This window comes from Miniopterus schreibersii (genome assembly GCF_964146895.1).
Source record: "Miniopterus schreibersii genome assembly, chromosome: 8".
Taxonomy (NCBI): domain Eukaryota; kingdom Metazoa; phylum Chordata; class Mammalia; order Chiroptera; family Miniopteridae; genus Miniopterus; species Miniopterus schreibersii.
In genome coordinates this window covers 31,723,096-31,750,299 of record NC_138109.1, presented here as the reverse complement: position 1 = coordinate 31,750,299, position 27,204 = coordinate 31,723,096, and the positions used below count along the sequence as shown (strand labels likewise).

The 27,204-nt window shown below is 34.5% G+C and overlaps 1 protein-coding gene across 7 annotated transcripts in view; it reads left to right on the top strand.

Moving 5' to 3' along the window:
- Positions 1 to 27,204, top strand: part of TUT4 (terminal uridylyl transferase 4) — a 99,952-nt gene that overhangs the window by 16,216 nt on the left and 56,532 nt on the right. For 6 of the 7 annotated variants that reach the window (XM_081145209.1, XM_081145208.1, XM_081145207.1 and 3 more), the window contains exons 2-6: positions 4,832 to 5,712; positions 13,066 to 13,229; positions 18,357 to 18,473; positions 25,115 to 25,292; positions 26,853 to 26,941. In XM_081145209.1, the coding sequence (XP_081001335.1) occupies positions 4,929 to 5,712; positions 13,066 to 13,229; positions 18,357 to 18,473; positions 25,115 to 25,292; positions 26,853 to 26,941 (1,332 nt within the window). In that variant the 5' untranslated portion in view covers positions 4,832 to 4,928. The remainder of the gene's footprint in view (positions 1 to 4,831; positions 5,713 to 13,065; positions 13,230 to 18,356; positions 18,474 to 25,114; positions 25,293 to 26,852; positions 26,942 to 27,204) is intronic. The other variant, XM_081145210.1, reaches the window with a different exon arrangement.

The following is a 27,204-nucleotide window of genomic DNA, read 5'->3' as shown; positions in this document are numbered from 1 at the left end:
GCATATAAGTTTTCAGTCGTAACTTCTTCAAGTAGGTTCTTGATTCCTTGTTTTCTCTCTTCTCCTTCTGGAACCCATGTGGTGTGGATATTGTTATGCTTCATGTTGTTCTAAAGGTCCCTTAAACTATCCTCATTTTTAAAATTCTTTTTTCTTTTTGCTGCTCTTATAGGGTGTTTTCTGCTACCTTGTCTTCCATATCACTGATTTGATCCTCTGCTTCTTCCAAACCTACTGTTTATTCCTCCCAGTGTATTATTTATTTCAGATATTGTATTAATTTCTGACTGGGCTTCTTTATGGTTTCTATGTCTTTTTTTAATGCTTACTGTCTGTTTGTTGAAGTTCTCACTAAGTTTCTTGAGCATCCTTATAATCTGTTTTTTTGTTTTTGTTTTTTGCCTTCCATTTCATTAAGATCTTTTTCTGGAGATTTCTCTTGTTCTTTCATTTGGGGCATGTTTCTTTGTCTCCCCATTTTGGCTGCATCTTTGTGCTTGTTTTTATGTATTAGGTAGATATACTATGACTTTCAGTCTTGGTAGGGTGGCCTTATATATTAGATGTCTTGTGTCTTGCAGTCTTCTTGGTCATCTTAGCTGGGTGCTCCAAGAATGTCTATTATATGGGCCCTCCTGTTGTAATTAATTGAGTCTTGATTTCTGTTAACCTGTTTGTATGTAGGGTTGACCCTCAGGTGGGCTGTGAGGATTGGCCCATATCTCAGTGTATGAGTTGCAGTGTAGGTGCTGACCACATGAAGTGGAATTTGCCTCAGCAGGGTCTGGCGCCTGTTGAGATTTCCCTTTGAATATGCCGCTTGTGAAGCTAATTGGATCCTGCTCTGATATCTGAATCTGGCCACTGGTGTGTTTGTTATAGGGCCACTTGGGAAGAACTCTGGTGCAGGCCAATGTCAGACTGGCCCTAGGCTATCTGTTTGGAGCTACAAAGTGATCCACAGTTTATGGCTGCCTCTCCTGGGCCTGGGTGTGCATGGGGAGGACCAGGCTGTGCACCCAGGCCAGCCTTTACCAGCACCAGGCCCGGGGACAGGTCAGCAAAAATCCCAAGGAACCCTAAGATCCTCCTTCCCCTGCCTCTGCCTGTCAGCTGCCTGTTAGGCTCAGTCATTGAAAGAGCCTCTGGTGGTACTTGAGTTGCATGAGGTAGGTTCTCAGTGAGTTACGAGGTAGGGGTGAGTGGTGTTTACCGCATTGATACAGGTTTGAACTCGGTGCCAGTGCTTGGTCTGAGGCCACTCAGCAAATGTCCTAGGGCATACCTACTTCCACCTGCTGGGTGCTTGCACACCTTTGTGGTGGGATGGGGTCTCAGGGAGTTGCAGGGTGATGCCAGCAGAGTTTATCAGTTCCAAACAGGCCAAGATTTGGCCATGTGAAGGGAGGACGCTGCACTGGTTGGATGTGTGAGGGAAAAATGGCCCCTGTCTAGAACTACACAACTCAGTCTTTCCCAGATTGTTTCCCTGCTGAGCCCAGTCTCAGCAGGGCAGGGCTGCCTAGAATTGGGAGAATGGGGCTAATGGATCTCCCATGCGGGTGAAGTACAGAGTAGATATTCTGTTAATTGCTGGTGATCTTAAATGCCTACTAAATACCTAGCATTGTGATAGGCATTGTAAATATTCAGGGAAGATAAAAGACATGCTTAGAACTAGAAGTTAGAAATGCTATCATTTTCCGTATTCAAATACTTTATAAATTCATTAAAAATTCCTAGTATTTTCTTGATAATAACTGGTTATTTAAAGTTAGAATCACATTTAATACTCATTTATATTCTAAAAACATAACTAGGAACTAGAAAGTAGGTCTGACATTTTTATTTGGTTCAACCAATTTTGCTGTGAGTGTGTACTGGGAAGCAGTGGACCTTATTTTCAAAATCCTATCTCTTCAGAGAGAACTTTATTTCTAGGAATTGTAGCTTTTTTGGAAATTTTTGTACTGTTGATAGCATAAAAGAAAAAGTTAAAAATAGCATTGTTTTTCATTTTGTTAGTTTCCTATTGATGCTGTAATACATTTGCCACAAATTATCTTACAGATTTATTATCTTACAAATTTATTACCGTACAGTTATAAAAGTCAGAAGTTTTTTAAAAAATGTATTGATTTTAGGGAGAAAGAAAGGAAGGGGAGAAGAGAGAGAGAGAGAGAGAGAGAGAGAGATTGATTTGTTGTTCTACTTATATACGCATTCACTGGTTGATTCCTGTATGTGCCCTGACTGTGCATCAAACCCACAACCTTGGCATATTGGGATGATGCTCTAACCAATTGAGCTACCCGGCCAGGGCAAAAATAGCAATTTTTGCTATAAAATTACCACACTTGTTTTTGAGGCAATAGGACATGTGCTACTCTTATAAGAAAAGGTGGAGAAGATTAGAAAATATAGTCTTTTTTTTTTTAGTAACACATTGTTCCTATTAAAAATTTAAATGTACTTTTAGTTATATGAAACAAATTATTCCCTTAAAGTGAAGCCTGGCAATTTTCTGAGTCTTGAATGCCTCACTAGCATTTATTTATATTAAATATATTGATTTTTAAAATCTTTGTATGTTTTTATTTATATATGCAAACTTGATGTATAGAATTTTTTTATTGAGTGAAGGACTAGTGTGTCCACAAATATTTATTAAACAGAATTGTGGATCGGTGTTGCTGTATCAAGTCTTTATTATTTACAGCCTTTGTCAGTGACATCTATAAAATTATTAAAGAGTCTTTATTGTAGAATAGTATGAGAAAAATTTAAAATATTTTGGTTACTAGATTAGGTAAAACTAATCTTTTAGAAATAGAACCCATTTTTATTTTTAAAATTAGGAACCTGCAGCAGTTTCTACAAGAATTTAGGCGTAGTCAAATATTTGACAACTGACAGTAAAACAACTTATCAAAAATAATAAGAGAGCCCTGCCGGGGTTGCTCAGTTGGTTAGAGTGTCCTCCTGATAATACCAAGGTTGCAGGTTTGATCTCTGATCAGGAAACGCGGAAGAATTAACTAATGAATGCATAAATGGGTGGAACAACAAATCAGTGTTTCTTTCTCTCTCCCTTTTCTCTCTCTCTCTTTCTCTTCCTCCCTCCCGCCCTCCCTCTCTAAAAATCAATAAATAAAAATTTAAAAAGTAATGAAAGAAGAATGAATTAAATAAATTCAAATATCCAAAAACTAGGATACTTATTGGATAAAAGTGCTATATCTTTTTACTGAAAAATGTAGTTCAACGAGAAATTAATGGTGAAAATTGAATATCGTTTTGGCTTAAATTTTAATTATCATAATATCTTAAAATATTACTTATAAAATAATTTAGAAAGACTAATAAGTTTTTTAAAAAAAAGACAATAATCTAGACAGAGATCAAGACAGAGAATGTAGAGGACTGTATTACAAATAGGAATTATAAAAACTGGGTCCAAGTTGAGTAAGATGTTTCAGTGGAGACATAACTAGTTAAGTTTATTTTTTATTTTTTATTTTTTTGGAAATATGCTTTGGTATAAATACAGGTAGTTGAGAGTAAATGACCTGTGTTCTGAGCTGTTTATTTTAGGTAATATTTTTGTGCTTGTATGATGTATAGTTATATTATTAGAGGTGTTCTACTCCCAAATAAGTAATTTAATAAATTAACCAAGTAAAACCAAAGGTGCTACACATGCAGTTTGCTTTTGCTGACTCTATTTTTTACTTACATTATTAATCTTTGTTTAGAGGGATAGGTCTAAATTTAAGTCATACAGGGCAAAGTGAACAGCAAAAAGTCCTGATTTCCATTTGATATACAAGATAGTTCTAATATTGGAATATTTTAACAAAATGCAGTATTTTAATTTGCTTATAATTTGTGCTCTCTGGTAAATGCAAAACTGTTCCTATTATATTTCAGAACAAAATGAGTTCTTATATTAGTGTTCTTACTATCATATTTTTTTAAACGTTTTTTTAGAGCAGTTTTAGTTTCACAGCAAAATTGAACAGAGTACCCATATGCTTCCTTTCCTACCACAGTATAGCTTCCCCACTGTCAGCGTTCCTGCAGCAGAGTGGTACATTTGTTAGCCAGGAACCTACACTGACACATCATTACCACCCAAAGTCCATAGTTTACATTGGGTTTCACTCTTATTGGAATATATTCTGTGCATTTTGACAATGTACACTGACACATATCCATCATAATATCATACAAAATTGTAGTATCACTTTATAACTCTGGGTTTCTATTGGTTTTTAAATTTTTTTTTAATCATAGAAGAATTTTAAAGTCCTTTATATTTAAGAGGTAGAGAAAATACGTTGAATTATATCCCCATGTTTAGAGAGTCAAGTTTGAAGGTTAGTAGTATAAATATGTAGTGTTCGGTAGGAAAGTCATGTGGACAAGATCTTACCACTTAGGCTTTATAAGCTGATTTCCTCTGTTGCATATTATGTTTTCTTTGTCCCATTTCCTTTTATATTAATTGTAGTACACACAGTTATTTTCCTTTTAGTTGAAATTCTTAAGTAATATAAAACATTTTACTTCTAAAATTCCCTTTTTTGATGACATATTGCTGTAATTACATTAGAACCTCCTTTATGAGCATTTAGCTATTATTTTACTAAGTAGGCTTTAATCCTTTCTCATATAGTTTTCAGAGTTTAAACATTTTAAAATTATTTTTTAGTTTTGAGAACAAATTTTAAAAGTTTATTTTTTATTGTCTCACCAATTTTTAAAAAATGACTTGCATTTTAAATAACAGGTTTTGGGGTTTTTTGTTTGTTTGTTTTTAATTCAATAGGTTGGTTGCTTGCCTAAACTGGATTTGAAGCAATTCAAACTACTGGAGATCTGCTATTTTACAATATCACAATTGGAAAGAAGCAGGTTTTCGAATAATGGAAGAGTCTAAGACCTCTAAAAGTGAAAATCATGAACCAAAGAAGAATGCTTGGACGCCTTCTGAAGAAAGCAAAACAGTTAAAGTTACAACTAATCAAACTTTGAAAGCCAGAAATGATAAATCCATAAAAGAAATTGGGACCAGCTCTCCAAATAGGAATAGTAGTAAAAAAAATAAGCAAAATGATATTTGTATAGAAAAAACTGAAGTTAAATCATGTAAAGTAAATGCTGCCAATGTGCCAGGCCCTAAAGATTTGGGGTTAGTCCTTCGAGATCAAAGTCATTGCAAAGCAAGAAAGTCACCTAACTCACCTGTGAGAATAGAAAAGGTACCTGTTTCACAGGTAAAAGTAGAAAAGGCATCCAGTTTACAGGCAAAAACAGAAAAATTGCCAAAGTCACCTAATTCACCAGTGAAAACAGAAAAGGCACCCAGTTCACAGGCAGCAATAGCAGAGAAGGCACTTAGTTCACAGAAGAAAGAAAAAGCACCTAGTTCTCAGATGAAATCAGAAAAGGTTCCCAGTTCACTGGCAGAAGCAGAGAAGGCACCCAGTTTACTGTTGAAAGAAAACACGAGACAGGCAGAATTACAGCAGACTGGAAAAAAAATTCCAAGTTCCTTTACTTCTTTGGACAAAGTAAATATTGATGTAGAGGGAGAAAAATCTGCTCCGGAAAACTCACCACTTTCTCAGAAGCAACAGATATCTACGGATAATACTGGTGATTCTGATGATAGTGCTTCAGGAATTGAAGACATATCGGATGATTTGAGTAAGTACAAATTAGATTATTCCACAAGTCACTTTTTTGGAGAGATTTTCCTAAACATTCTTTATTACTCCCATTTTGATTTTAACCACTTTATAATTCAGAAGGAAATAATATGGCTCTTTAAGCTAAAAAAGAACTACATTTATTATGGTAGGTAAAAAGCCAGTGCAAATATAAATTTAGTGGCTCCTGTAGTCAGTGTAGTCAGTATGTTTCCTCCCCTCCTCTTCCTCTTCCCTCCTCCTTTCCTGCCTCCCGCGCCCCCCCCCCCCCATACTCCTTTTAAATGGTCCTGGTAATATATTGCTCATTCATTCACCAAACATGTATGTATTGAGTTTGTATTATATGTCAAGCATGTATGTACAGTGGAAAACCAAAAAAACACACACCACAACTCCCCCCTTCCCCCCCCGCCCCAAACCTCAAGAAAGCTTCTAGTTAGATGGGGATGATACAAATAAAGTGGTAATTTAGTTGTGTCAAAAGTTGAGAACACACATGATTTAATTGAGAGATTTAGACTTTGGATTGAAAAAATGCATGGTATAAATATGAGACTGCAATGTGACTAGAACAGGGATTTGAGGGGGAAAGTGGCAAAAGATGCAGCTGAAAAGTACACAGGAATTGGAGAATAAAGGGTCTTTTAGGACATTATAAAGGGTTTGGACTTTATTATGAGTGTTTTGAGAAGCCACTGACTAGTTTTAAGCAAGGTAGTGCCGTGATCAGATATATATATCTGTGCCAGGTACTGATCTAGTTGCTAGGAATATGGCAGTGAACAAATATGTATGTATATTTGGCTACAGTGCAGCAAATTCTTTGACAGGAACAAGACTGGAAGCAGAGATTGGTTAGAACACTGCTGCAGTTTACTTGAGAGTTATCGTTGTAAAATTCATTTCCTTGGATTTTGATTTGAGCTTGAATTGTTTATAAATATTATCCTTGTCTTTTGAGTATTTTAATTCTGATTTTGTTTAATGATTTTTCTTTGGCAGTCTTTTTTCTTAATGTTTCTGTGGTAGAAGAATAAAGCCTTTCCTTGATGTATAGACAAAAAAGGAAATGCTACTTCTAAATCATTATTTACCACACTTTGAGAAACACTGGTAAAGAGTTCAGAAATAGCTGCTTTTTTTTTATGGTGGTATACAGATTATGGTATATTGACAGACCATTTATAGAAATTGTAGTGGTATCTTTAGGTGTATAAGAAAAAATAACTATTATAATTTTATAGATAAGGCTTAGGATAAGGACAAAAAAAGTAATTTAAAGACAGTATCAAATAAACAGTAGTACTGTTAGAGTTTAGATATGGCAGATTTAAACATGATAGTACGTGAAATGAAGTTGGCAAATAACTGGTGCATAAAATCACTTATGAGGGTTTCATCACTTGAATTAGTGAAAAATCTGGTTTAAAGATTATATTTTTAAAATAAATGAGGTGACAGAGCGATATCTAAGAGTATTGGTTCTGAGTAAAATTGCATAGGTTTTGAATCCCATCTTCCCCACTTAATAACTTTGTAATCTTGCATAAGTTGCTTATATTTTAAAACATTTCTCAGTTTCCTCATTTTTTAAAAAGTAGAGATGTTGCTACCTATGTTATGAAGGTTAAGTGAAGTAATCCAGTAGAGTGTTTCTTGTAATGCCTGATACAGGCATGCAGTAGTAATGAGTATCCTTTATTATTTCTCCAATTAAATGTAATTTTGTTATTTGTTAACATGGAGAAAAGTTGAACTAGCTTAAGGAAGCTAGTAGACCAAGTAGAGGTCGGTCCTTTTGGGAGACTTGGTTTAGCAAATTAATAAGAATGATTTACAGTACTGCATAGCAATCATTTTTCATAAATAAGTGCTTCTCATGTTTTAAAGAATTATCTTTAATATGTATAATATCTGCCTTAAAGTCATATTCATATATAATTGTTTAGTACTTTTTTATGATATGAAAAAATTCAGATTAATAATATTTGAATTATTTCTCATTAGATTACCCCTTTGTAAATAAAATAAAATCTTTATATCTGGATCATTGTCTATTTGGACTTAATAGGCTTTATAGAAATTTGATTACTCTCAGGCCCACCTGAGATTAGTGGATTGATCTTCACTAGACCTAACTTTAGCTCCCACCTAGCACTTCCACCATTGTTTCTTTAGCCATTTATTCATTCAATAAATATTCTTTGTGGGTGTCTGCTGTGTTCCAGGTACTGATCTAGTCGCTAGGACTATGGCAGTGAACAAAACAGACTAAACTGCTCTTATGGAATTAATATTCTAAGTGGGAGGGGACAAACAACAAACAGAGTAAATAACAAAAGTATATAATAAGTTAGATGGTGATAAATTTTATGAGAAAAATAAAATAGGAAAGGTTATAGGGAATGATGTTACTCTGTCTGGTGGTGGTTCAAATTTGAATTGTCACCAAGATGGTGACATTAGAGCAAATACGCTAAGGAAAGAGGTGAGAGAGTGAACCTGGTGAATATTTGAGGGGGGAATATTCTAGATCTGGGCTTCTCAAACATTAATATGCATATCAATCACCTGGGACTCATTAAAATGCAGATTCTTGGCCTCCATTTCCAGAGATTTTTTTTATTTAGAAAGTCTACAGTGGGGCCTGAGATACTAGATTTCTAATAAGCTCTATAGTGAAGTTAAAGCTGCTGGTGAGGATCATGCTTTTGAGCAGCATAACCAAACTCATCTCCCTACTTTCACTTACACCACCCTTCATTGTGTTTTCAACATAGCAGCCAGAATGATCCTGTTAAAATTATTCAGATCATGTTACTACTGTTCAAAATGTTTCAGTGGTTTTCTGTACAACAGAATAAGCTAGTGTCCTTGCAGTGACTTATAGGACCCTACATGATTTGTGACACTCCCCCATTTTTCTGCCCTCATTCATCTGTTTCTTACCCATTCTCTCTCTCTGCTCCAACTGCATAATTTCCTTTCAGTTCCTCAGATGTGAAGGCAAATGACCACTTAATGGCCTTCACATTTGCCTTTTCCTCTGCCTGGAACACTCTTCCTGCAAATATCCATATATATCTCTCAACCTCCTTCACCTTTTCAGTAAGACTTTTGCTGGGTCACTTATCTAAAATGTATAACCCTCACCTCTACCTTTGATATTCCTTATTCCTTTTACCTATTTAATTTTTCTTCATAGTCCTTATCACCATCTATCATATTTTTAATTTTTTTTAGATCCTCACCTGAGGATATTTTTTCCATTGCTTTTCAGAGAGAGTAGGGGAGAGAGACATTGAGTGGTTACCTCCTGGCTCAGGGCTGGGGATCAAGCCTGTAACCCGAGGTACGTGCCCTTGACCTGAAACGATCCCAAGACCCTTGAGTCTGCGGGCCGATGCTCTAACCACTGAACAAAACTGGCTAGGGCCATATTTTTAATTTTTTAATTTACCTTTTTATATAATAGGTTTGTTGAGATACAATTCACATGCCGTAAAACTTGCCATTTAAAATATACAATTTAGTGGTTTTTAATATATTCACAAGGTTGTGTAGATAAAACTAATTCCTGAACATTTTCATTACCCCCAAAAGAAACTCCATATTCATTAGCAGCTACTCATTATCCCTTTCTCCTAGCCAATGTCAACCTCTAATCTACTTTATCTCTCTCTAGATTTGCCTATTTTATATAAATAGAATCATACAGCATATGGCCTTTTGTGTCTGGCTTTTTTATTTAGCATAATGTTTTCAAGATTCATCCATGTTGTAGCATACATATATTAATATATCTGTCATACCTTTTTAATTGATGAATAATATTCCATTGTATGGCTACATTACATTTTGTTTATCCTTTCATCAGTTGATAGATACTTGATTTGTCTCCATCTTTTGGCTATTATGAATAATGCTGCTATGAACCTTTAATAGTTTTTATGTGGATGTATGTTTTCATTTCTCCTTGATATATATGTTGGAGTCAAATTGCTGAGTCATATGGTAACTCTATGTTTAACTTTTTTTGAGTGGTATAATACATATACGATTTACCATTTTAACTGTTTTAAAGGTACAGTTCAGTGTAATTAAGTACATTTACAGTGTTGTACAACCATCACCACTATCTAACTGCAGAACTTTTTCATAACCCCAAAGGGAAACCCATTTCCCCCTTTCTCTATCCTCAACCACTAATCGGCTTTCTGTTTCTATGTATTTCCCTATTCTAGATATTTCATAGAAATGGAATCATATAATATGTTTTTTGTGTGTCTGGCTTCATTAAACACCATGTAAGGTCATTCATGAAGTATATGTCAGTACTACTTTCCTTTTTAATGCTGATGCTGTAAACTGCAATGTGTCCCCTCAAAATTCCTTTGTTGAGGCCTTAACTTCTAGTGTGATTGTATTTGGTGATACGCACTTTTAGAAGGTAGTTAGGAGTAAATGAGGTCATAAAAGTGGGATCCTAGGCTGATAGGATTGGAGGCCTTATAAGAAGAGGAAGAGGAAGGTCTTTCTCAGTGTGTACACCAAGAAAAAGCCATGTGAGGTGGCTGTCTACAATCCAAGGAGAGCTGTCATCAAATGTTAACCCTGCTAACACCTTGATCTTGACCTTCCTGCCTCCAGAACTGTGAGAAAACAAATTTCTGTTGTTTGAGCCACCCAGTCTGTGGTATTTTGTTAAGGCAGCCTAAACTAAGACAGCTGAATAATTCCATTGTATAGATATGTCACATTTTCATTTATTTAGTGATGGACATTTGGGTCATTTCCACCTTTGATTAAATAGTGTTGCTATGAACATTCATGTGCAGGTTTTTGTTTGAATACCTGTTTCAGCTCTTGTTTTGTGAGAGTATTAATACCTTAAGGAACTAGTGTTCTGTGAAACAAAGTTTGGGAAGTTCTGCCTGGTGTTACTTAATTTGGATGTTGATTTCAGGAAATTAAATAATTTCTTTTTTACTTTTAAAGATAGCGTTCTCTAATTCTTTCTATTGGTAGAAGTGATAATTATACAGTATTTGCTGATTTGCCTCTGGAGGTGATGTGTCTCCTATCACAAAAGCAGAGAATAGAAAGGCAAAACTTTCATAAAGATATTACAAATAAAGAGAAATTAAAATAAATTTAAAAAAAAGATGTTACAAGAAGGATTCAAACATTAGAAGTGTCACTAGGTTAGCTAAGTGTTTCTTAAATTATTGGCATGCAGGGCAAGTTGTACATATAGAGAAGGTTAGAGTATTATCACCTTGCTGCTATCCTTTTTCATGAAATGTTGAAATAAGACTTGTATTTCACCTTTTCTTTTACATTTCCATCATAAAATTATTACTAAAAGACTAAATTAGTTGTCCAAATATTAGGACACAGTTGCAAATTGCTTATGGTTCATCATTGTTCCTGACAATTTTTTTATTGATTGAATTTTTTTGAAAGAGAGAGAAACATTGATTTGTTGTTCTACTTATTTATGCATTCATTGTTTGATTCTTGTATGTGCCCTAACTGGGGATGGAACCTGCAACCTTGGTGTATTGGGACTATGCTGTAACCAACTGAGCTTCCCGGCTAGAGTTCCCTGGACAATAATTTAAGAAACATTTGGCTAACCTAGTAACACTTGTAATGTTTGAAGCTAGAGTTTGCCTTCCTATTCTCTGCTTTTGTTGTAGACACATTACCTCTAGAGGCACACTATTTCTTTGTTCAGAAAATTAGTGCTATTAAAAGGTAGAATTGACCATTAGAGTTTTTGATATAGATGGCATGTAGTTGGCATTTGAGGACAGAGTGGAGAGATACGTTGATTATCTATAAGTATTTACTTTTAGAAGTGCTTTTAGATACATCCAAATTAATTTATTCAACATACTTTAAGTGTCATCTCTGGTCTAGGTATTGTATTAAAATATGAAGATACAAAGTTAAATAAGACCCAGTCATTGGCATAAAGGAGTTCATCTCATCTAGTGTAGGAGATAGATAAATGAATATAAATTACATTATTATGCAAATGTGAAATAACAGAGGGTGCTATTATAGAATATAAAGAATATCAACTGTCTTTTGAAACAGGTGACCAGTTGAATTTTGCATGACAGGTAAACATTACTAGTTGAAGTGGAGAGGGCCTTGATGGTAGAGTGGACAGCATATGTAAAGGTATTGAGACTTGAAGTAGCAGTGACCCATTCTAGCACATGTGGTATGAATGAAGTAAAAAGTGTTAGGGCAGGATATAAGGTTAGAGATATAAATAGCATAGCTCTCTTTCTTGAGGTCTTAGCTTAACATTTCAAAGACACTTTCCCTGACTCATATTTAAAGTTGTTCTCCCTCTCAGTTACATGCTTTTGTTCCTTTATAACACCATTATAACTTGGAATTGTTGTATTTTGTTTACTGCCTTAATAAGAGTAAGAACTGCCTGTAATATGATAGAGAGTTTTATCTATTTTAAGCAAGAAAATAACATGATGCAATTAGTATTTTTAAAAAATCACTTGTGGTGGAACCTACTGTATGCCAGGTACATACATATTGCTAGGTGCTGGAAATGCAAAGATGAAAGCGCATAATCTATGCCTTAAAGAGATTACAATCTAGTTAGGAGACTAATAAAAAATATTGATGTGGTAGAGATATTCATGGGTTTAGTGAAAGCAAAGAAGGAGGAACCTGGTGTGGGTTTGTGGTCTGGAGTATGCATGTTCTTTTAGCTACTAGTGTATAGTGATAAAGTTACTAAAGTGACTAGTTCAATGACTAATCTTTGGGACTTAAAAGAGCTTTTTATTATATTTACTTCAGAGATTCCACAAAATAGTTGTGTTATGTTAGCTTTGTATAGTAAGTCTTAGTCATATTTGTCTCTATTGATAGGTAGGTTGGAAGAACAAGATAGGCATATGACCCATAAAGTAGATTTTTCTTTGTGAATTTTTAAAAAAAATATATCTTTATTGATTTCAGAGAGAGGAAAGGAGAGGGAGAGAGAGAGATAGAAACATCAATGATGAGAGAGTCATTGATCTCCTGCCTAGCCTGCAACTCTGGCATGTGCCCTGACCGGGAATCGAACTCCAATTGCCTGGATCCTAGGTTGACGCTCAACTGCTGAACCACACCTGGCCGGGCTCTTTGTGAATTTTGATACCATGTATATCTCTTACATACATTTTACATAGGTGTGCCAACTTGTACAATTAAGGAAAGAATATTTTTTTCTGTGTGTGTATAAATTGAATGTCTGTTTTTCATTAAATTTTTTTCAGTTGACCAGTACTGATGATAACTAAGTGATTGCTTCCTTTTCTAGGTAAAATGAAGAATGATGACTCTAATAAAGAAACTTCTTCAGAGATGGACTATTTAGAAAATGCCACTGTGATAGATGAATCTACATTGACACCTGAGCAGAGGCTAGGCTTGAAACAAGCAGAAGAACGCTTAGAAAGAGATCACATCTTTCGACTTGAAAAAGTATACTATGTTGTTTTAGTTATTTGGAGGAAAATGTGTTTCTCATAACTTTTCTTTCCCAAGTACAGCTTTTTATTTTTCTTCTATTCCTAAGGCAGAAGTAGCACTCATCTTTCCTCACTTCCCTCTTTCCTTTCTACTTTTTCTCCTTCTCTCCCTTCCCTCCCTTTGTTTAGCAAATCCTTACATCTGTGAGTCTGACTTCATTTATTCATTCCATAGGTTGACAAACTGTGGCCTACCCTCTTATTTTTGTATTTTGTGTCTTCTTTTTTTAAATTGTGTTAAAATACACCTAGCCCCTTGTTTTTGTAAAAAAGTTTTTTTGTAACACAACCATGCCCATTTGTGTACGTATTGTCTATGGCTGCTTTTGTGCTACCATGGCAGAGTTGAGTTTAGTAGTTACTACAAGGAATATATGGCCCGCAAAGCAAAAAATACCTACTTTTTACCAAAGCATAAAATTTACCAAAATATTACTTTGTCTCTTTGTGAAAGAAGTTTGCTGACCCTTGATTTACTTACTCATCAAATAGATACTGAGCACCTGTTATGTTCTAGGTAATGAGCGAGGCATTGGGAATTTATTGGTGAAAATGACACAGTTTCTGTCCATTCGAAGTTAACAGTTCATTTGGAGGGACAGAAATGAATTAGAAAATACTACGTGATGTTCTAGACTTCCTCCATTTCCTCTTGCTTTACTTCTCCTCCCCCCTCCCCCCATATTTACGGAACATTTATGTATTAGGAACTGTTCTAGCCATTGGTATCTTGTTCCTGAGTACTAATTAATTTCTTAACCTAGAAATACACATTCCTAGCCTTAATAAAAATACTGCTAGGTATTGAAGGAATGAATAGTAAATTAATCTGTTCACAAATAGGTGCTTGGGGTATTTGTGAGTATGCCTACAAGGAAATAGGTCATCATTCTTGATAACTAATGAAAGAAAGAAATGGTCTGATTTTGTGTAGTTTAGAAAAATGAGGTCATGCTAAATTGAACAAGGCAATCCTGAGTTATTACTAGAACTTATGACAGAGTAGTCACCCTATGAAAATAGAAAGGAATATTAAGGAGAGAGTTTGAGTTGTGCAGCTAGTCTCACAAGATCCTAGTTAGAATTCTTTTTTGCAATTTGTTTTTTTACTTAGTTCTGCCTTTCACTTTCTCTTTCCTAAGCCTAGAATTAGTAGCTGTTCTGGCTCTGCATTGTCAAGATAAACATTGAGTGCCTTTCATGTGCTATGATATGGTGATAAAAAGTTGAAATGGGGTATGCGTGACATTTTTAAAAACGTGATACTGCTCTTACTAATTAGAGAAAGACATGTAAATAAACCAAAATAATAGTAATAATAAAAGTATTGTTTGAAAATGGGATCTTGGACAAAGGAATGACTAACTTGAGTTAGAATTTAGAGGCATCAAATTGGGGAATGCTTTATAAGGAGGTAACATTTGAACTGAGTCAGAAGGAGTGACTAGGAATTGGCCAGATGGATTGGGCAAGGGTGGTGTAGGTAAATTATATGGGATATGTAAAGGAAATGTGAAAAATATGTCTTCAAGAAAAATAAGCAGGGGACTAGATGGGAAGATACATAGGATATGAAGTGGAGAAGATCAGTTCTTGGGAGAAGGAAGAAATTGAGGTGGAATGGATATTTGATGTCATAAGGAAGAATGGCGTAGGGTGAAAGAAAAGCTTAGGAGCATGGAAACATTTTATTTGTTGTTGAATTTAAACAGCAGTGATGTAAAACCATTGTGCCAATACCAGCAGAGATATCTATAATTCCTTTTTTTTTCTGACTGCTCTTAGTTTCTCAAGCCCGAAAACCTTTTGTTTTCTTTTTTATTTATTTATTTTTTAAAATATATCTTTGTTGATTTCAGAGAGAGGAAAGGAGAGGGAGAGAGCTAGAAACATCAATGATGAGAGAGTCATTGATCAAGCCCGCGACCTGGGCATGTGCCCTGACCGGGAATCGAACCCCGATCTCCTGTATCCTAGGTCGATGCTCAACCGCTGAGCCACTCCCAGCCGGGCACCTTTTGTTTTCAATACAGTATATTCTTAACATTTTTCTTAGCCAACTTTAGACACTCATTGCATATTCTTACAAACTTAATTTTTATTTCATCAGGTCCTTTTGTTCACAGTATATCCAGGGATTATCTAATTGAGAAGTAAAAGATGTGATTTTTAACCTGTACCCAAGAAGGAATAAATCCAAACAATTAGATTAGAAGGGTAAAATTCCCTATAGCAAGTGTTAAATATTGACTAGGAAGTACATAGAATCTCCATGCCCAGCAATTGTATTTTAGTTGATCTGCAGAAACTTTAGGACGGTTTATTAGTTAGTTTGTTTAATAGTTAAATAAAATATAACTATAATAAAGGAGTTTTTAAGCAATTTTCATTTGTCTCTTCTGTGAAACTAGAAGCTTCATGACAGTACATTGCACATAATTGGTCAGTAATTAGAGGTAGTTTGCATAGTGGTTAAGTGTATGGGTTTTTGGAGTCGCTGGGTCTATCTAGCTTGTCATTTATTGATTGAACACCATTGGATAAGTTATTTAATCTCTTTAAACCTCAGTTTCATCGTAATAGAGTTGGTGAAAATAATGACACCTCCTCTTATGAGGATTAAATAAGATAATGTAAGTAAAGTTCTTGACACAGTGCCTGGTATGTAGTAAGCATACCAGGAATTGAATTATTTTGCCCCATAGGGCAATTTTTATTATTTTATTTTAAGGACCTATATAGAAACAGGCTCCAGTGTTAGAGTTTTATTCAAGGTTATTGAGATGTCATCCCAGGCCTGCTGACTCCCCATTCAGTTTCTATTAAGTTTTTCTTACTAAAGGAATCCAAATATGTCCTTGTCTGCTAACATTTTACAATTGAAAAATTCATATGATGAGTGATCGCATTACTCCCTTAGTGACCTCATCAAGATTCATGGATTTAGGTATTCTCTGTTTATGCTTTTAAATCCTAAATGTAACACTTCTACCACTCTTAAACCTTGGACCAAGCCAACATAATCTCTCTTCTGTATTATTGCAGTATGTCCATAACAGCAATAAGCTCTTCCTTCTTCTATTCTTAATATAGAAGGGAAGTGATTCCTTTAAAATATTGATTAGATCGTGTAATTCTCTGCTGAGAAACCTTAGTGCCTTCCCCTTAAACTTAGAATAAAAGCCAGAGTCCTTATAAGGGGCCTTGTGATCTGGCTTCCATTACCTTTCTGTTCAGTCATGCTAGCTTTTTTGCAGTCTTTCAGACATATTAGGCAGGTTCTTACTCCAGGGTTTAGCATTCATATTTTCCTATTTGGAATGTCTCTTTCCAAATATCCACACAGCTTAATCCTTCACTTTCTTTAAGTCAATTTATCAATAAGGTCTTAAGTGATCGCTATTTATTTATTTATTTATTTATTTATAAATATATCTTTATTGATTTCAGAGAGAGGAAAGAAGAGGGAGAGAGAGAGATAGAAATGTCAATGATAACAGAGTCATTGATCGGCTGCAGCCCGAAACCCGGGCATGTGCCCTGACCAGGAATCAAACCCCGATCGCCTGGATCCTAGGTCGATGCTCAACCGCTGAGCCACACCCGGCTGGGCAGTCACCCTATTTTTAAAAAGCGATTAACACCCCTTCCCATATTCCTATTTATTTATTTGTACATTTGTTTGTTTATTACCTGTTTCCCTACACATTCCCTGCATGTAAATTCATGAGGATAGACATTTTTGTTTATTTCATTTACATAATTATACCCAGCTCCTAGAAAAATGTTTGATACGTAGTATGAGCTAAAAAAAATAGTTGGTGAATTAAAAAGTAGTAGTCGTAGAAAACTTAAGAGGTAGAAGTCTCTCTGAGGGCTTAATTCATTCTCCAGTAAGGACAGATTTGAAAGAATTTTTTTTACTGAAGAATTGGAATGATTATATTGTGCTGAATTTTCTTGTTGCCTTGGGCAATTATTTAATCCTTGAGATTTAGTTGTTTTGGCAGTAAAATGGGGAATGCTCACAGAGTTGTTGAAAAGTTAGTAGATATTGAATGTGTGATAGCTATGTTTATTTTTATCTGTGGCAGGACTTGCTATATTTGGGGCAGGTTTCCATTGAAAGGAAATCATATATGTAATATTCTGAAGTGAGAGAATTTTTTTGTCAGGAGTTGCAGTGCATTGCTGCAATTTCAGTGTAAGACACTAGAAACGATGTTTTAAAATTCAGCATGTATTTAATTGGTAATATTTTATTGTGTAATCTTATGGGTAGAGAGTTGGCTTTGGATTTGTCATACATGAAGTTAAATTCAGCATCTCCCACTTAATGTTGTATTCTTGTGAAAGTTGCAAGTTCTTCGAGCTTTTGTTTTCACATCTATAAAATGAAGATAATGCCAATCTAATTGGATTATTGGGGGGATTAAAATGTGACATTGTGAAGCATCTAGCAGGGTACCTGCCACATAGTAAGCACTTTGGAATTATGAAGTTTTTTATTATTTCAAGAATATATATGTGAAGTATGACTAAAGTACTCTGACTGATACTTTTCATGTGTCAGAATTGTTTCCTTCAGAGTAATAACCTCAAGAGGTTATCCATTTATTCTCATGAGATTGTGATTGATTGGAGTGTTTTTGGAACTCAGCTTTTGGAATTGTCTCCCATATTTTCAATTCATTCTTTTGAATACCTTATTTGAGGGTGGATTCCATTTTTTAATAATAATCAAAAAGACTGAAAGTTTGAAACCAATTTTGGGGGCAGCATTGGAATAAGAATTAGTAATGAGACTGCCTTTCTTATTTTACATTGGATTCTAAAGACTATATTAGATAAATATCAAACATTTAGCATATTCATGAAATTGTTTGAAATTAGTATATGAACTCCTATGATGACTATTTTGAAAAGAACAATCTTGGTTATATAAGTACTGATTTGTTTATTAAAAACTTATTCCTTCAATGCTTATTTTTGTCTTATATTTACATAATTGTGTCATTCACATATATAGTAAAAAATTTATTTCTCTGTTTTCTGAAAATTGCATTTTTTAACTTTTCAGCGCTCACCAGAATATACCAATTGTCGGTATCTATGCAAACTTTGCTTAATTCACATTGAAAATATCCAGGGAGCTCATAAACATATAAAGGAGAAACGACATAAGAAAAACATTTTGGTAAGTTCTTATTATAAAATGTTTTATTTATTTTTGATTGGTAAAACTATATCAGATACTTTTTATTTATGAAAGTGAAAATGCGGTATTCATCCAGTTATTTATTAGTAATTGAAGTGACATTGTAGAAAGCTGTGATTGTCCTCCTTATCTTAGGTAGCCAGGAGGGGAACCTTCTCAGAGACCAGTTTGCTCACTTAAACTATGTTGATTCCTAAGTTTAAAACTGTCAGGTATAATTAGTCCAACCAGTATTTATTAAGTTCTAATTTGCTTATGTCTAGGCAGTGATGAATAAGATAGTCGTGGTTCCTGCCCTCAGAGTTTCTAAAGTATTGGTGAAGGCATCCAATGAATAAGGATTTAAGTATCATGAATATTATGAAAGGGTGAAATGTAGTGCTAAAGAAGTATACAAGGTTATTTTACTTAGTCTAGAACAGGGACAGTTTTTCTGAGAAAGTGAACATTTGAGTTGAACCTTGAAATAGTTTAGAAGGCAAAAAGGTGAGTGGTGCTGAGGGGTAAGCTGAGAGCATTTTACACAAAAAAGCGTGAATAAAGGTCTCTTAAGTCAGGAAAGGACATGGCATATGAGGAACTGAAAGAGTCTAGTATGAGTGGAGCAAACAAAGCAAGGAGGAAAATGATGTGAGATGAAGTAGGAAAGTCCATGCAGGGCCTTATAAACTTGAGACTTTGAGAATTTTTAATTCTTCAGTTATTTTTATTAGAACATTTCATAGACATAGATATGAGCAGAGTGTTTTTTTCTTTTTAAAATTAGTATTCTAGCTATTTAGTTTTTTCTCTTCAAAGTTATAATATATAACTTATCTCTAAGTCTCTACTTATATATCCTCTCTCCAAAATACTCTTATCACCTGACCCTCCCAACAAGTGTGTGTTAGGTATTCCTTCTCTGCTCCCATAGCACTCGATCAGAAAACCTAACATGTTTGCCTTCTCTTCTAGATTTCAGTATTTAATATTCAGGAGACAGGTTTAGTTTCTTATTTATTTTTGTTTCTGCATGCTTAGGACAGTATCTGACACATATTAGGTGCTCAATATGTTTTTCTTTAAAAAAAAAATTTCTTTGAAGAAAATCAGGAACTTAGAAGGAAAAGAAACCATTCAGATTTTACCAACCTCTGATTTTTTATTTTTTTGTTGTTGTTAATCCTCACCCGAGGATATTTTTTTCATTGATTTTTTAGAGAGAATGGAAAGGACTGGGGGAGAGAAACAAACATTGATGTGAGAGAGACACATTGATTGGTTGCCTCCCACACTGGGGATTGAACCTGCAACCCAGGTACGTACCCTTGACTGGGAATCAAACTCAACCCTTTGGTGCACGGGCTGATGCTCTAACCACTGAAACACAATGGCCAGGGCCCAGCCTATGAATTTGATTTAATTAGAGCTTCAGAAGACTTACTAGAATGGAGACAAAGTGGTAGTTTAGAAGAATTGTTATCTCTTGGAGAAATTTCAAGAAATGTTGAAAGATGCTTATTATTTCAGGAATCTCAGGAAATTTTAAACAAGAAACTTAAAGCCAAGGTATTTTAGAACATTACAAAAAACAAACAGACAAACCTTAAAAGCAGCCATACTGGACTTCTACTTTTAATGAAGTTGAATAACAGCGACTGGGTTTACCTTCTCCTTGAAATAACAACAAAAGCAAAAGGCAAAAATACCTAAAAATAGGTTTTAGGCAATGAAGGACAGGCAATGAATGGAAAACAAATAGGATGAACCCAATGATTACTCCAGTTTAAAAGAGTTTCTAGACTGTACTATAGGGAGGAAAACCCTGTAGACTCCCAAAGTTGAGGAGATGGACTTGAGTCCAAGGTGGATAGAGTTTGCAGAATAGAATAGCAAAAAGAGGAAGCCTTTCAGAGAAATCCAGAGATCTGTGGACAGTTCCCTGAGTATTCATTATAAGACTGGTGCATGCATGTTGAAAGCTCCCTGAAGCCAGGGAATGAACCATCTGAGAGGATTAGAACAGTGCTTTGTGCTCACACAGGACTGGGACTAGTACTTCCCTGCTATTCAGACTGGAAAACTTCATACTATATGGGGCATTAAGTAGAGTACTTAGAACGATCTTATTTCAGTGGTAGGTAATATTTGGCTCTAAACTAAATGTGATGTGGTCCCAATTAAAATACTTTAAAGGCAAGACCCAAAAGGATAAACTGTTTAGAAGTATTTAACGTCATTATAGAACAAAACTTGAGAATATTTATAGAAATACAAAATATTTGTCACCCTCCAAAAGTTCACATTGTTTAGCATTCAATCAAATATTCCCAGGCATATAAGGAAGTAGGAAAATACAAACCATGATGAGCAGAAAAATCAGCTAATTAAAACTGACTTTGAACTGATACAGTAGAATTAGCAGAGACGGACATTAAGACAGTTAACATAACTGTATTCCTGATGTTCCAGAAGTTAGAGACATGGAAGGCATAAAAAAGATTCAGTTGAACTTACAGAAATGAAAACAATGTCTAGGATGAAGAATACACTGGGTAGGGCTAATGGCAGTTCAGAAATTGTAAAAGAAAAGGTTAGCAAACTTGAAGATACAGTAATGAAAACTATCCAAAATGAAACAGAAAAAAAAATTGCAAAAAAAGAAAGAAAATAGCATCATTGAGCCTGAGATAATTGATGTATATGTACCAGTTCTATACAAAATTTTCCAGAATATTGAACTTAGTCTATAAGGCTCACATTACTCTGATGCCAAAATCAGAAAAAGACATTACAATAAAAGAAAATTTCAGGATAATATCCCTCATAAACATAAATGCAAAATTTCTAAACATTTTAGCAAATTGAATCCAAAAGAATATTTAAGGAAGAAATATGTCCTGACTAGGTGAGACTTTATTCCGAGAATGCAGTGTTAGTTTAACACTAGAAAACCAGGCAATGGTAATTCATGATATTAACAAACAAAAGAACATAATATGATCATCTCAGTAGATGCTGAAAAAGCATTTGTAAAAATTCTGATAAAAAGTATCAGCAAACTAGGAATAGAAGGGAACTTCTTCAACACGGTAAAGAACATCTATGAAGAACATATACCTAATATCATACTTAATGGTGAAAGACTGCTCTCTCATAAGATTAGGGGGAAAAAACAGGTATGAAAATGATATAGCTGCTATAGTATTGAGATTCCTCAAAAAATAAAAAAATGGAATTACCATATGATCCAGCAATTACACTTCTGAGTATATACTCAGAATTGAAAGTAGGGTCTTGAAGAGTTATTTATACACTGATACTCATTGTAGTGTTAGTCACAATAGCTAAATAAAACATAGAAGTAACCCATGTGTTCATCAATAGATGAATGGATAAACAAAATGTCATATATATGTACAAGAATATTAAACAGACTTAAAGAAGGAAGGAAATTCTGATATGCTACAACATGGATGAACCTTGAGGGCATTATGTTAAGAGAAATAAGCCAGCCAAAAAGACAAATGCTGTATGGTTCTACTTATATGAGGTACTTGAGTAGTCAAAATTTTAGAGAAAGTAGTGTTGTGGTTGCCAGAGCCTGGGGAAATGGGAGAATGGGAAGTTATCGTTACTGGGTATATTGTCAGTTTTGTAGGATGAAAAGAATTCTGTGGATGGATGATAGTGATGGTTGCAGAACAATATAAATATACTTAATGCCACTGAATTGTACACTTAAAATGGTGAAGATAGTAAATTTTATGTTATGTATATTTTGTCACAATGAAAACAGGGAAAAAAGATAATGTTCACTCTTAGCACTTCTACTCAACATTGTATTAGAGGTTCTAGCCAGTGCAATCAGGCAAGAAAAAGAAAGAAAAGCTGCCTGGTAGGCATGGCTCAGCGGTTGAGCATCAGCCTATGATCCAGGAGATTGAGGTTTGATTCCCAGTCAGCGCATATGCTTGTGTTGCTGGCTCGATCCCCAGTGGGGGGGTGTGCAGAGGCAGCTGATCTATGACTCTCCCATCATTCATGGTTCTCTCTCTTTCTCTTCTCCCTTCTCTCTGAAATCAATAAAAATATTAAAAAATAAAAATGAAAAAGAAAGAAAAGCCATCCAGATTGGAAAAGAAGTAAAACTATATTTGTAGTCGAGCATCTATATATAGAAAAAAACTCTTGGAGGACTTTAAGGGAGAGACAAACAGCAATATAATCATAGTAGGGGACTCCACCAAAAAGCTACTAGATTTAATAAATTAACTCTGCTATGTAGCAGGATACAAAATTAACACCCAGAAATCTATGGCATTTTTATACACCAATAATGAACTCAGAAAAAGAAACAAAAAAATCCCATTTACGATTACAACACAAAAAAGTAAGATACCTTGGAATAAACTTAACCAAGGAGGTAAAAGACCTGTATTCAGAAAACTACAGGACACTGAAAAAAGGAATAGAGGAAGATACAAACAAATGGAAGAATATACTGTGTTCATGGCTTGGAAGAATTAACATCATTGAAATGTCCATACTACCCAAAGCAATTTAGATTCAATGCAATCTCTATTAAAATACCAATGGCATGTTTTGTGAAATGATCACAATAAGTCTAGTTAACATCCAGTACCACACATAATCACACGTTTTTGTTTTCTTGAGAACTTTAAAAATTTACTCTCTTAGAAATTTTTCAATATATAATACAATATTATTAAGTATAGTCACCATGCTGTATGTTTTATCCCCAGGACTTATTTTATAACTAAAGTTTGTTTGTACCTTTTGATTAATTTTACCCATTTCCTCCCTCCTTCCCCTAATCCCCTATTTCTGGTAACCACCAGTTTGTTCTCTGTGAGTTCAATTTTTGCTTGTTTGTTTTAGATTCCATATATAAGTGGGATCATATGGTATTTTTCTTTCTCTCTCTGTCTTACGTCACTTAGCATAATGCCCTCAGTCCATCCATGTTGCAAATGACAGGATTTCCTTTTTTATGCCTGAATAATCCATGTACTGTCATGGGCTGCGTAATAGGGTTTCTATATTAATGTGGTAACATGATAATGAAACACATTACTTATTTGTGATGATGCTGGTATAAAAATATAGCACATACAGTTAAGTACAGTACATTTTACAGCATCATAATACATAATAATAAAAGACTGTTACTCATTTATGTATTTATTATACTTTTAATTTTTATTTTAGAGTGGACTCTTTCTACTTATTAAAAAAAGCTCTTGCTATGCCAGCTGCGGCCTCATGTATCTCGTATTTACTGTGCTTGATTGCATATTTTTCTCTTGTGCTTAATTTAATCTTTTTTTTAATGTCTTTAACTGATTTCAGAAAAAGGAAGGGAGAACGAGAGAGAGAGAGAGAGAGAGAGAGAGAGACATCAGTGACGAGAGTCATTAATCGGCTGCCTCCTGCATGCCTCCTACTGGGGATTGAGCCAGCAACCTGGGCATGTACCCTGATCGGAAATCGAACTGTGATCTCCTGGATCATAGGTTGATGCTCAGCTGCGAGCCACGCGGCCAGGTGCTTAATTTAATCTTGTGTTGTTTTGTACAGTAACATGTTGTACTGACTTGTAGCCTAGGAACAATAAGTCATACCATGTAGCCTAAGTGCGTAGTAGGCTATGTTTATGTAAATACCTCTATAATGTTCACAAAATGATGAAATCACATACTGAGGCACTTCTCAGAACATATCTCTGTTGTTAAGCAGTGCATGACTATATATAAATACTGCATTTTCTTTAATCATTCATCCATTGATGGACACTTAGGCTGTTTCATGTCTTGGCTATTGTAAATAATGCTGCAGTGAACATGGGGGTAAAGGTATCTGTTTTCATTTTCTTTGGATAAATATACAGAAGTGAGATTACTGGATCATATAGTAGTATGTCCACTTTTGGAAACATTTTGGTAGTTTTTAAAAAGTTAAACTATTTCTGGTCAAGACGGTGGCATACTTAAATGTGGTAGTGGTACTCGCATCCTTCCACAACCACATCACAATTACAACTAGCCCTGGTCCGGTATGGTTCAGTGGTTAGGGCATTGGCCTGTGCACCAAAGGGTCTCGGGTTTGATTCCCTGTCAAGGGCATATACCTGGGTTGCAGGTTCGATCCCCAGTCCTGGTCAGGACGTGTGTGGGAGGCAACTAGTTGGTGTGTCTCTTTCACATTGATGTTTCTTTCTCTCTCTCTCCTCCCTCCTTCCCTTCCATTCTCTCTAAAAATCAGTGGAAAAAATATCACAGGGTAAGGATTAACAACAAAAACAACAAAAATTACAACTAAACTACAGAACAACCATCTTGGCTTTGATGAAGCATTTCAGAATTTATGCAGACAATGAAGTTTAACAAACTTTATTTCTTAATGTTTAATAGCAACTTCCCCACAGTACCTCTCAGTCTTCTGAATCTGCTTCACAAAGGCAGGGATTTCTGTCTCTCTTGTTTACTTCCATATCCTGTGTGCCTTAAATCTGGCACATAGAAATTGAATATATTTTGTCTTTTTCTCCTAAATATAAGGACATTAAAATACTAATATTTATATATATATATTGTTGTTGTTAAATGTTACACTAACAGGAAAAGCAGGAAGAAAGTGAGCTTCGTTCTCTTCCACCTCCTTCCCCTGCCCACTTGGCAGCTTTAAGTGTTGCAGTTATTGAATTAGCAAAAGAACAAGGAATAACAGATGATGACCTCAGAGTCCGTCAGGAAATTGTGGAGGAAATGTCAAAGGTTATAACAACATTTTTACCAGGTACAAGTACATTTTATACTTTTAAAAAAATCACACAACTCTTACTCTTGCTTCGTCTTGAACTTTGGGTAAATTTCTTAATGTTTTCCTTTTTCCCCCCTCTTTCTTAATAGATGAATTTAATTGTTTTATAAATGACTTTGGGTGGGGGTATTGCACAAAAGCAAAATGGAGAATTTTGGCACAACATACTTTTTGTTATTAAAAGAAAAAGATTTTCTAAATGCCAGAAACAGGATAATTTCTTAGTAGTTGAACATTTTGTTTTATATTAATTTTTCAGTATTGTTGACTCATGAATGGACATTTTATTTATATTATTTTCAGTATGTACATTACAACCACTCACTGAATAAAATTTCTATTGCCTGATGGTGGGGAAAAATTAAGTAGGGATGTTAGAGATAAAATTTTCACTTTAATTTCTTTTGACTCTGTTCTTCCTTTACGGAAACCTTATGTTTTTGGTGCAGGCGGGAGTTGGACCAGGCTTATTGTAGACATTTATGTATAGATTATTTGCTTAGCTCTCTCTCTTTTTTTTGCATTAGTATTGAATTTAAGTACATGTATGTTAAATAAGATTTATTGCTTACTATCAAAGGGATTTTGGATAGTTGGTAAATTTTAGTTTTTTAAAGAGCCATTGTGAGATGTATAAGAATATAAAACTGAAATTTTAAAATGGAAAACATTTTTATTTCTCTTTATCCTGTAATGTGGTCTGTCTAAAATACATTGAGTGCTAATTGAAGTTGTATATAAAATAATTCACTATTGTAAGAGTAGAAATGAAATTTTTATTATTTTAATGACGAATGATTTTCACACATTTTGTAAACTTTAAAAGTAGGCTTTTATATCTACAACTGAGTATGAGCTTACACTTTCTAAGAAACTAAACCTGCCTGATCAGTTCCAGTCATCGTTTTTTTCAACTTGCCCTCTGATGAGATCCATTTAAAATTTGCCATATGATTTTTGAAACGACATATTTGATAATCTGAGAAAGATGTGGGTAGTATGTTACTATTATTTATTAATTTGTTCTATGAACTCTTGAAAGCCACAGAGTATTTTTGGTTTTAAGCTTGCAGTATTAATTGATGGTTTCACTTTATGTTTTTAAAGAGCACTGTTATTGAATGCCTATGATTCCTTCCCCTTTTAAAGTGCTGTCTCTTACGTAAATGTAAATATCTAAAAATAAATAAATGCAGTTTGTGACTGTAGCTATAGCTAGGTTGTACATTCTTTACTATTATTTATTAAATGTTAAACATACTTGTAGTTATTCCTAAGTTAACTATTACTAAAATTTTGTTTAAACATTGAACACTTATGAGTAATTTTTCTCTTTCATTTTTGTTCCTGAACCCCACAACTGAGAAACATTTTTATTTTGTAGATGAGTTAGAAAGGATATCATTCTCCTATAATTGTTGTATTAGAATTGGAAGATGTAGAATTGAGATATATGCAGTTTTCCTACCACTGTTTTTTAAAGATCCCATATTTGCATGCTATTTCATGCTTTGATATTTTTTTATTTTTTTCCAGAGTGTTCACTTAGGTTGTATGGCTCATCTCTGACTAAGTTTGCTCTGAAAACTAGTGATGTTAATATAGATATAAAATTTCCTCCCAAGGTAAGTAATTAGAAAAGAACTTCTCCTATGTGGTTCTTAATTAGTACTTGGTATTTTTTATTGATTATCTTTTTAGAGGAGGTGCAGGGTACTATAAAATTCTGCCTTACAGAAGTTACCATGATTAAACAGTGCTTTTGGAAACTATTAGGTGTCAGACATAGATAGAATAAAAGAAATAAGGGACAGAAAAAGAAGCAGAGAAAGGCAGTCATTTAAAAAAAAGGTAAAATGGGAGGATCCAAGATGGTGGCAGAGTAGGT